The 12,263-nt window shown below is 40.6% G+C and overlaps 1 protein-coding gene across 1 annotated transcript; it reads left to right on the forward strand.

The window, feature by feature from the left end:
- Positions 1-8,192: 8,192 nt before the first annotated feature.
- On the forward strand, positions 8,193-11,085 carry LOC103948550 (protein HOMOLOG OF MAMMALIAN LYST-INTERACTING PROTEIN 5). The gene is made up of 3 exons (XM_009359602.3): positions 8,193-8,496; positions 9,009-9,296; positions 9,664-11,085. The coding sequence occupies exons 1-3, from the start codon at positions 8,344-8,346 to the stop codon at positions 10,786-10,788; spliced, it is 1,566 nt and encodes a 521-aa protein (XP_009357877.2). The 5' UTR covers positions 8,193-8,343; the 3' UTR covers positions 10,789-11,085.
- Positions 11,086-12,263: the final 1,178 nt, after the last annotated feature.

Below are 12,263 nucleotides of genomic sequence, written 5' to 3' on the forward strand. Positions count from 1 at the left end.
ACCAATCACAATCTTAGCTTTGTGCTTTAAGAACCCATTATCAATGGTACTCTGATAAATGGGAAGTGACAACATTGGAGTGAATGGCAGTCATCAATTCTTCTTTCTTTTGTGTTACCCAAACATCATGTTCCAATTATCTTCTTAAATCATCCAATCACCCAAAGTAAGGGTATGTAATACTGACACATCCTCCTAAATCTTCATTGTGGGGTGCTTTTAGTGTAGTTGAACTAAGTACCCTGGATAGAACATCAGCCACCACATTTTTCCACACCTTGTTTGTATTGTATCTCATAATCAAAGCCCAATAGCTTTGAAACCCAATTTTGCTGAAATGGGGTAATAGCTCTTTGATTTAAGAAATACTTCAAGCTATTGTGATTTGTTTTGATTGTGAAATGTTGTCCCTGAAGGTAGTTCTGCCATTTTTTGATGGCATGCACCACAGCTATAAGTTCCCTCTCATAAGTAGACATAGCCTGATTCTTCGGACCCAAGGCCTTGCTAGAAAAACCAATGGCTTTTTCCCTGTTGTTGTAACACTGCCACTATCCCATTTGCAGAAGCATCACATTCTATAACAAATGGAATTGAGAAATCAGGTAAGGGTAATATCCTAGGGGAGGTCATCACTCTTTTTAACTATTGGAAGGCTAATTTAGCTAACTCAAACCACATGAAGCCATTTTTTTTATGAGATGATACAAAGGCTGACATATTTTGCCATAGCCTTGTACAAACTTTATGTAATAACTTGTTAACCCCAGAAATCCCCTTAGTTCCTTCACATTCCTAAGGAATGGCCAATCTAGAATAGCTTGTATCTTGGTTGGATCAGTAGCAACTCCAGCACTAGATACTATGTGACCCAAGTATTCAACATGTTCCTGACCAAAAGAACATTTAGACTTCTTCACATACAATTGGTGCTGCAATAATAACTCCAAAGTCTGGTGCAAATGAGAGAGATGATCCTTCCAAGTTTTGCTATAAACTAGTATGTCATCAAAAAATACCAATATAAACTTTCTTGAGATGGGGTTTAAAGATATCATTCATTAAACTCTGAAAGCTTGCAGGAGCATTAGTAAGCCCAAATGACATTACTAAGAATTCATAGTATCTTTCATGTGTCCTGAAGGCATTTTTTTCCACATCCTATTTATGCATTCGAATATGGTGGTAACCAGACCTTAGATCCAACTTGGAAATAACCTAGCCCCAAATAGCTCATCTAATAGGTCATTTATAAGTGGTATTGGATATTTATCCTTGATGGTAATGCTGTTTAACTCCTTATAATCCATACATAGTCTCCAAGTTCATTCTTTCTTCTTAACTAGCAAATCTGGAAAGGAAAATGGACTATGGCTTGGTCTTATAAATTCAAATTGCAGCAACTCCTGAACTGCCTTTTCAATTTCTGATTTTTGTAAAGGACCATAATGGTAAGGCCTTATATTAGGGGGTCTTGCTCCTAGAATCAATGGAATCTTGTGGTCCTGGGACCTGGAAGAAGGTAATGTAGAAAGAATGGCAAAGACCTCCTCAAGTTTTCCCAAAACTGCCTGTAATTCAGTGGATTGTGAAGAAGTAAGCTCAGAGGTTTAACATTACCAACATCCATAAAAGTACAATATTAGTCCTAAATTGGAAGTGGAGAACTTATTGTCCATCTGATGCACTGAAATGTCTTGTATTTGTGATTGTGAAGCTGCACAATGAGACAATTTGAACTGCTGGTGTCCCACCTTAAACTCCATAGTCAAATGTTGAAAATCCTGTAGTATTGGGCTTACTGTGGACAACCATTGGACCCCTAAGACTACATCACAACCCCCTAAGGGTAAAGCAAACAAATCAATTTGGCAACTGTAATTCCCCACCACCAAGGGAGCCTGCCTACAACAGCTTTGTCTTTTCACTCTGCCTCCATAAGCAATCATCACCTCAAAAAGTTTTGTTGGTTGTAATGACCACCCCAATTTCTTGACTAGTTTAAAGTCTATGAAATTATGGGCGTTCCTAGAGTCCAACAACATCCTAACAGTGTGATTATTAGCCAGACCCTCAACTTTCATTGTTTGAACTGAGTGATTGGCACTAGTATCATAGAAAGCACACTCGCTAAGTGCCATGTTTTGCAATTCCACAAGAATAAAATTTGTTTCTTCATCCCCTAACTCATCATCAGACAATATATCCAACATGAGAAGTTGTTTATGAGCACATTTGTGTCCCCTAACCCCACTTGTCATCACAAAACCAACACTCACCCTTTTTTTTTTTTTTTTTTTTTGTGGACTTCCTCAGGGATTAATTTCTTGTAAGGCAAGGCAGGGTATCAGGTTCTCACCAGAACATGATTAGGTAAGGGTGGAGGCTTAACTAGAGGAACATGTTTAGAAGGCACTAGTTTAAGATATATAAGCTTAGCATCTAATTAGACAGCTATTGCTATTGCTATTGCATCATGCATAGAATTGGGTTTCAGCAGCTTAACATCATATTTCAATTCTCTTTTTAACCCACCAATAAAGCAACTTTTTAATAGAATATGGCCAACATCAGTAGTGCGATTAGCAAGCCTACGAAATTCAAGTATGTAATCCTTAAGAATACTTATTTTCTTGAGTTTAAATAGTTCTTTAGTGTAATCTTCGAATTCTGAAGGACCAAACTCTTGGCAAAAAGCTCAAGTAAATTCGACCCATGTAGGTGTGGAGCGGATACAGTCGCACCACTTAAACCATTGCAATGCCTCATTTTCCAGGTGGAAATAGGCGATGACTACCTTTTGCTACTCCAGGACATGGTAATAGGTGTAATATTGCTTAGATTTGTAGATCCAAGCTAAGAGATTCTCGCCATTGGTGAATCATGGGAAATCGGGGCGATGTTGCTACTAAGGCTTGGGTGCAAAGCTTCCTGCATTAGAATTGTCACGTCTGAGCTGTCGCGATGTTTTGATGTAATGAAAATCACCCGCCTCAGTAGTGAAATGTGGTGGATTGACGAAATTTAGGCTGAGAGCTGCCTAATCGGATGATGAAATGCCCTTGTCGACATAAGCTTGCTCTCGACGAAATTGTTCGAAACCCATAATGAGTTTAGAGTCCATGAGCATAGTCAAAGAAGTGTTGTTGGTAGCAATTGAGGTTTAAATGACTTGAGGGATGGCAGCCAAAACAGCTTTAATGGCTTCCAAACGAGCATCCATGGTGATTAAGCAAGAGTTTGTGGTATGGCGGTTCATACAAGGAGGAGTCCAAGGTGAAGAGGATGATACCAATGATTGAATCAAGACTTTGTGACCTTTTCTCAACTCACAAGTTAACCAGCTAACAATTGAGAAAAGGAAGGAATTAGGGAGAGATAGAGAGAGAAAGCTGAAATGTTTTTGTAATATTGTATTTTATTTTTCAAATGACTGTTAGGAACTAACACGCCCAATTGGTTACATGTATGCTTCCACTGTCACAAGGTGCCAGTTGGCCATATAACTAAACAACTTGATTAACTACTAATTAAAGTAATCATAAGCTTCTAATTGTGATCAAGGCAATCACAATCGTAACACATTCCTCAACTCAAACCCACTGCTCTTCGAGGACATCCGTCGTTCTCACTCCCACTCCCAATCTAAGAGTGTGAATCGACACTGATGTGAAGAATCAGGGCTTCATAGGTTTGAGACGATGAACAAGAAAACTCTATCTAAAATTGGACATAAAGGAAGAAGATTTGATGCTTATTGACGAGTCATTTTTATATTATATATTACCCTATTCGTAAGTGGATTTTGTATGTACTTTTGGAGAGTTTTGATATATTCCTTTTGTATTTTTTTATTAAAGGTGTAGCAGAATCTATTCTGATGGGCAGGCAATGAAAAATGGAGGTTTTGAGTAATTCAAATTAGAGCAAATTCTCAAAGCATTGAAGTTGAATGTGTCAAAATCTCAGCTGTAAATCCAAGTCGTTTGGTCGTAGTGATTAAAAGAGTGCATGTGTGAAGTAATGGACAGATTGACCTTTCATACTTGTTTGGGTGAAAATTTATTAAAGATGCCTTTTGCTGGGGAAATTTCCTTCTACAACTTCGAATAGGACATCTTAAGATTTCCAATGACACTTCATAGGACTAAATCTATGGAGATTTGGTTAGTCAAAAGGAAAGAATCTTCATAGTTTGAGTATGCGTTGAATTAGGATTTATTATTATGTTACATTATTGTACTAGTTTTTTCAAAATTTTGTGGGGAACCTAATTTAAGTAAGAGTTAAATTTTCTAGTCTACCATATATTACAAAAGTTTGTAAACCAGAGACAAATTTACTTTGGAATTTGGCTTAGGAATAGGAGAGCTTTGACGATTTGCAACTTTGTACCACTAGGGGTTTTTCCCTCTTTTCATCTTAATAACAATTTTGATATTCCATTATAATTAGGGTAAACCACGGTTTGACCTTCTAAACTATTATCCTAGTTGAAATTGTTCCCCTGAACTATTTTTTTGATAAATTAATCCCCTGAACTTTTTTTTTTTTGATAAATTAACCCCCTGAACTATTTAAAATAAGCCAATTAGCCCCTTGTCGTTAGATTTCCTCCAATGTTCCGTCAAATTCAAAGGCAAATTAATTTTTTATCACCCATTCTAACTTATCAGCTATAACTACCAATAAAATAATGACACGTGGACACGGAATAATTCAAAAACTTATATCATAATAAGAAACATAAAGAAACCAAATGTTTGCATAACGTACCATTTCACATTGTCATTACACATTATTATGTTTCCACATGTTAGAATTTATTGGTGGTTATAAGTGACATGTAAGAATTGATGATAAGAGGACTAATTTGCCCTTGAATTTGACATAATAGTGGACAAAATCTAATGACAATGGGTCAATAGACTTATTTCAAATAGTTCTGGTGGCTAATTTACCAAAAAAATAGTTTAGGGGGTCAATTTGGACTGCACCAATAGTTCAGGGGATCAAACGGTAATTTACCCTTATAATTATTTCTAACTAATTTTCTCTAAGACGAGGCTAAGAGCCTTAGCATGAATATGTAGGTTTGTTTTTTTTTTTTTTTTTTTCAATTTACTTATGTTGTTATGCATGCTTACCTTAAATTGTCATTCACTATTTTAAACTATCTTTATATCTTAGTGCTTGATCATCATTAGGATGTTTAGACAATTAACTGGATGTAATTTATGTTGTAATGTCACTCTGAAATTGAGTAGTGCTACATGTGGCTCAGAATTGTAAGTTCACTTAAGGCGAATGTCACGCTCTCAACGGTTGCATGGTTTTTCATAAGGTTTTCGCAAAGCTTAATCAGTCTTGCATATTTGTCACATCCCGGCCCGGGTGGGACCACTTCCCGGGCCTGCTCCACCACCGTAGCACGATATTGTCCGCTTTGGGCCCCGACCACGCCCTCACGGTTTTGTTTCTGGGAACTCACACGAGAACTTCCCGATGGGTCAACCATCCTGGGAGTGCTCTCGTGCGCTACTCGCTTAACTTCGGAGTTCCCATGGAACCCGAAGCCAGTGAGCTCCTAAAAGGCCTCGTGCTAGGTAAGGATGGGAATATACATTTAAGGATCACTTCCCTGGGCGATGTGGGATGTCACAATCCACCCCCCTTAGGGGCCCGACGTCCTCGTCGGCACACACGCGACCAGGGTTAGGCTCTAATACCAATGTCACATCCCGACCCGGGTGGGACCATTTCCCCGGCCCGCTTCCACTACCGTAGCACGATATTGTCCGCTTTGGGCTTACCATTCCCTCACGGTTTTGTTCATGGGAACTCCGAAGTTAAGCGAGTAGCGCGCGAGAGCAATCCTATGATGGGTGACCCACTGGGAAGTTGCTCGTGAGCAATCCCAGGATGGGTGACCCTCTGGGAAGTTGCTCGTGAGTTCCCAAAAACAAAACCGTGAGGGAATGGTAAGCCCAAAGCGGACAATATCGTGCTACGGTGGTGGAGCGGGCCCGGGAAGTGATCCACCCCGGGCGGGGATGTGACAATTTGGTATCAGAGCCTATCCCTGGCCGGAAATGTGCCGACGAGGACGTCGGGCCCCTAAGGGGGGTGAATTGTAACATCCCACATCGCCCAGGGGACTGATCCTTAAATGTATATTCCCATCCTACCTAGCACGAGGCCTTTTGGGAGCTCACTGCCTTCGGGTTCCATGGGAACTCCGAAGTTAAGCGAGTAGCGCGCGAGAGCACTCCCAGGATGGGTGACCCATCGGGAAGTTCTCGTGTGAGTTCCCAAAAACAAAACCGTGAGGGCGTGGTCGGGGCCCAAAGCGGACAATATCGTGCTACGGTGGTGGAGCAGGCCCGAGAAGTGGTCCCACCCGGGCCGGGATGTGACATTGGTATCAGAGCCTAACCCTGGTCGCGTGTGTGCCGACGAGGACGTCGGGCCCCTAAGGGGGGTGGATTGTGACATCCCACATCGCCCAAGGAAGTGATCCTTAAATGTATATTCCCATCCCTACCTAGCACGAGGCCTTTTAGGAGCTCACTGGCTTCGGGTTCCATGGGAACTCCGAAGTTAAGCGAGTAGCGCACGAGAGCACTCCCAGGATGGGTGACCCATCGGGAAGTTCTCGTGTGAGTTCCCAGAAACAAAACCGTGAGGGCGTGGTCGGGGCCCAAAGCGGACAATATCGTGCTACGGTGGTGGAGCAGGCCCGGGAAGTGGTCCCACCTGGGCCGGGATGTGACATTGGTATCAGAACCTATCCCTGGCCGGAAATGTGCCGACGAGGACGTCGGGCCCCTAAGGGGGGTGGATTGTAACATCCCACATCGCCCAGGGGACTGATCCTTAAATGTATATTCTCATCCTACCTAGCATGAGGCCTTTTGGGAGCTCACTGGCTTTGGGTTCCATGGGAACTCCGAAGTTAAGCGAGTAGCGCGCGAGAGCACTCCCAGGATGGGTGACCCATCGGGAAGTTCTCGTGTGAGTTCCCAGAAACAAAACCGTGAGGGCGTGGTCGAGGCCCAAAACGGACAATATCGTGCTACAGTAGTGGAGCGGGCCCGGGAAGTGGTCCCACCCGGGCCGGGATGTGACAATATTTCTATTTGATCTGGATGTTAAAGATACGTTCTAGCTTGAATGTCACGAGTAAAACATGCCTAAGAAAAACCTAAATTTGAGAGAGAGAACGTGGGAGGGGAAGGTTGGGTTTAGGTTTCTGGACAACAACTTCCTCCCTCTTTCTTTTCTTTTCATTTTTTGATTTTACATTTTCTATTTTGTTAAATACTAAGAAATATTAAGAGTGGTGTATTCAATTGTGAATTTGAGGGATTTCAATTCTTTTAATGAATCTAAGGGTATTCAATCAGAATTTTAAGTGATTCTCTGATATTCAAAGTGCATTCAATTAAGATTTTGAAATAGTTTATTAAAATCCTTAGAAATCCGGGTGTATTCAATAACAATTTTAAAAAAGTTTATAACATTCCAGATGTATTCAATTAGAAAGTAATTTCAAATAATTTGAAAAAGTTGAGGAATTTGAGGGAACTATAGATATTTCATTGTGTATTTTAAGCATCCACAGATCTCATCTCTTCCTATGAGATTTCAAGGGAATTGAATCAAAACTTTATATGGAATCTCTACAAATCAATTAAACTTCATAAAAATCCATAAATTATAATCTATTAAATTCCCCTTTAACATGGGATAAACTGGTCATTAAAAAATTTAGGATGTCCAGCGACAAGAATTAGAATTTTTTCGAATAAAAACAGTGGGAAGCCCAACGGAAATAGGCTGAATGCTGGCCTACCCTAAGTTCAACGGCCCATTTGGATCAAATTGGGCTGAATTAATAGTTTGTCTAAAGCCTGCTGGGTTTCGTGCTTTGTGGGCCGAAACTCGTGGAAGTCTAGAATCTCGAGTAATGGAGAGATTTGGGATTTCTAGAAAATAAAAGGACCATATTGTAAAGTGGACTTTTTATAAACCCATATCTGTAAAATCAAAAAGCATGGTCGGTTCAACTCATCCTTATCTTACCGTAAGCTCCAACACCATACTCCTCGTGTTTCTTATTTTAAATTAAAATATCAATAAAATAAAAGTAATGGATAATTTTTTATTAAATCATATTTATTATTTGGATTATTTCCACGAAACTTGCTTCTGCAGGCTAAACCAAAACCAAACGCCTAAGTCTCTATCTCTTTTTTCATTCCTATCTTCTTCTCCATCTCGAATTTTCTCTCTCTACGAAAACCCTTACTTTCTCTCTCTACACTTGCGATCATTTCCAATATGGCGACTGGATCATCGGGTCGGGGCAACCCGGTGTCACAGGGATTCGATTTCGGGTCGGACGACATTCTCTGCTCCTACGAGGACTACGGCAACCAGGACTCCTCCAATGGCAACCACAGCGAACCAGTCATGGGGAATAATCCCGGGAAGGTACTGTTACTGCCCTTACCTTTTGGATGGATCTAGAGATTAGCTGACTGAGCAGTAATTTTGTGGGATTTTAAGGTTTATATTTTTGTTAATTTAGGGTTTCGAATCGTATGCGGAGTTGGGTAAATTCTGGGTTTTGTTTTATCTTTTTAGATGGTTCTTGTTTCTACTTTTTAATTTTTTGAACTTTATTAAATGGGTATGAATTGGATTGGTAAGGCTCTGAATTTTGAAGTTGCAACTCAATACCAAGGAAGGAAAGGAATTTAAGATTTTTGAAAATTATTTGATTTCCCTTCAAAAGATTAATTTTTGCACATTGGGAAACCATTCGTTATTAACAAACTTCTTGTTCGACGACGCTTTAAACTCGAAGTTCCGTGTTGATATATTGTAATCATAAATCTTGAGCCATTACTTTGGACCCTAATACGCGCTGTTTATCGAGTCTTAAAATGGTTTGAACCTATTCGATTTGCTAACTAGTGGCTGTTGCACTATACCAATGGCAGGATTTTCATAAAAGTAGAATGTCGAGACAATCAATGTTCTCTTCTCCTGCCTATAGCCAGCCGGAAGAATCTCTTCACCAGGATGTAATTGCTACTGTCGAAAAGAGCATGAAAAAGTATGCCGACAATCTCATGCGCTTTCTTGAAGGAATTAGTTCACGGCTTTCGCAGCTGGAATTGTATTGCTACAATCTTGATAAGTCAATTGGTGAGATGCGGTCTGATTTAGGTCGTGATCATGAAGAAGCAGATTCAAAGCTCAAGTCTCTTGAGAAACATCTTCAAGAAGTGAGTTATAATTCTAAATTAAGCATTTCAGATGGTATTATGGTCAATTTGTTTGGCTTGGAATGTGATTTTATAGGTCTTTTAGGAATAAGAGTTCGGATGAAATCTGAATGTGAGATGTTCAAAGTCAATTTATGAGTACTAGTCTTTTTCTTCCTGCCCAGTATATCTTATCTTGATTTTTCTCTTCTGTACCCAAGGATTTTGCATATTTTACTTCTCTCACGCTCTATTATGTTGTTAGTAACTGGGCCAGGCTGTTCACATCTTCTTAACATGTAGTGCATCTTTCCACCCACTGTTTATCAGTTTGGCTTTTTAGAGATGATTTTAGCAGTCATTGAACTTTTTCTGATGCCGACTTCAGGTCCATAGGTCTGTCCAGATCCTAAGGGACAAGCAAGAACTTGCGGAGACTCAGAAAGAATTAGCTAAGCTTCAGCTTGCACAGAAAGGATCTGGATCATCAATCCATTCCCAATCCAATGAGGAGAGAGCTTCACCACATACCTCTGATGCTCAAAAGGCTGACAACCCGTCTGAAACACATAACCAGCAATTAGCTCTAGCCCTGCCCCATCAAGTGGCACCACAGCAGCAGCCTGTGGCAGCTCCCACGCAGCCCCCACCTCAGAATGTGACTCAGCAACAATCATATTATTTACCAACCCAGCTACAAAATCCACCACCTCAAGCACATCCACAGAATCAATATTTGCCTCCTGATTCTCAGTATCGAAACCCCCAAGTGCAAGAAATGCCAAGGGTGACACCACAGCCAACACAATCGCAATTGAATCAGACACAAGTCCAGTCGTTCCCTCAGTATCAGCAGCAATTACCACAGAGTCAGCAGGTGCAATTTCCACAACAGCCCTCTATGCAACCCCAGATGAGGCCACCACCAACAAATGTCTACCCCTATCCGCCTGGTCAACAAACAAACCCATCTCCTCCAGAGTCTGCACCAAACAGTATGCCGATGCAAGTGCCATATTCCAACATTCCTCAACCAGGATCTGGTCGTTCTGATCCCATGCCTTTTGGATATGGTGGAGCTGGTCGAACAATGCAACAGCAGCCTCCACCTCAGCAAATCAAGGGGGCTTTTGGAGCTCAACCTGGTGAGGGATATGGTGCTGCTGGCCCTCATCCTGCACTTCCTCCTGGGAGTACATATATGGTCTATGACAGTGAAGGGGGTAGAACTCAATATTCTGCCCATTATGGATATCCTCCTACGAGTATCTCTCACCATACGCCACAGCCAACAACGGCTCCAAATCTTATGGCTCGGAATCCACAATTCCCGCACAACCACCCTTACAATGAGTTGATTGAGAAATTGGTTCCCATGGGGTTCAGGAGTGATCACGTTGCGAGTGTGATTCAGAGGATGGAAGAAAGTGGTCAACCCGTTGATTTTAATGCAGTGATTGACAGGTTGAATGCACATCCATCTGGGGTTCCTCAGAGAGGATGGTCAGGGTAAAAGAATTACTTAACTATCTACCTTCGAATTGGGTGACCGTTATGCGTGTGTTTTATTATTACGCATTGAATAAAGGCTTATATGATGTGTATGGTGTCCTCATATATATGGTTTGAGAGATGCTAAGGTTTCTGTATATTTGTAAACCTAATTCCTAGACTAATGGCGCTTTTATGCCATACTTGGCTGTCTAGCAACAGAAACACTTTGAGTTAGATCTCTCTCTCCGCTCTCGTCCAAGACTTTAGGGGTTGTTTTATGTCATGCTCTGATGTCTAACAAAATTAATTTCCTTTACTCTTCTTTGTTCAAAATTTTCGTCTTTGTAGTGCTTTCTGCTTATTTTTCTGTGCCTGTATGATGAACAAATGTTGGGAAGTAGTAGGTAATGTGAAATCTAAATGTTTCTCTGCGTTTGGAGCGTATGCATATTATACTGGTGCATTCTTACTTATGCATCTTTACTGAATCTAGCATGTTATGTTGCTGTTAGATACGTGGTTTGATTGGATCGTTAATTGTAGCGATGAACGCCCTTCGGTATCCCGTTCATTTCGTTGATGTTTTCATGAGGCTGAACTTTGAGATTAGATTGTTATGATTTGTGAAACTCCTTCAAATCAAATGCACTGGTTTGGAGCAAACAGTGATAATTTCTTAGAAATGCCATAAGATGGTGGAATCTGGATCTGCAGGTTTGTGGCCGGCAGCGTTCGGTGTCTGCGCCGAAGTATAGATAGTATCTTATGGCTTTTGACTTTGATTGCTTGTGATAGAGTTGTTATATCTTTATTGCCATGCTTGTTCTTTACTGTGTTGATTGCGAGCTTTGCTCCCACAATCGCTCGATGCAATCTTTTCCGACTCCGACAAATCTCCTACCTTCCGCTGCCATCTCTCCCTCTCTTGGGTGCAACCTACGATGACACTGCCCTCACCAGCCTCCGCCCGGTTGTCCGCCGTATATCGGGCTAAGCTCGTGAGGAAGATAGAGAACTTGTGAATTTGTAATCAAAGTGCATGCCCAAGAAGACTTGTGTCTAAAAAAGAAGAGTCTGTTCCCTGCGCACAACCCCATTAAAATAAGGTGGTGGTGCCATCCACATATTTCGTTTTACCTTTTAGACACTCTTTATTTGTTTTTTTTTTTTTTTTAATTCATTTGGATAAAAGTTTGGATTTAACGTGAATTGAACATAAATACTTTCGTGATTGACTATTGACTCAACTCAACATATTATAAGTTGTAATGACTATCAAATTAGGTGATTTAAATGAATTTTATGTGAGGTTATAATTAAAAAATCGTTTTCTGGCATGAGACTTTATTTAATTGGAACTTCTTTCTATCCACTTGACGAACTTTTTATATTCTAAAAAGCTTAATTTTTCAATAGAATTAGAATGCATGCGATGTGTGGCGTTTAGAAGGTTAAAACTCTTGAAATGTTGAATCTTTTTTTATTTATGTGTTG

This window comes from the organism of the source record quoted next, unplaced genomic scaffold (assembly GCF_019419815.1).
Source record: "Pyrus x bretschneideri cultivar Hongxiangsu unplaced genomic scaffold, Pyrus_bretschneideri_v1 Contig41, whole genome shotgun sequence".
Lineage (NCBI taxonomy): Eukaryota > Viridiplantae > Streptophyta > Magnoliopsida > Rosales > Rosaceae > Pyrus > Pyrus x bretschneideri.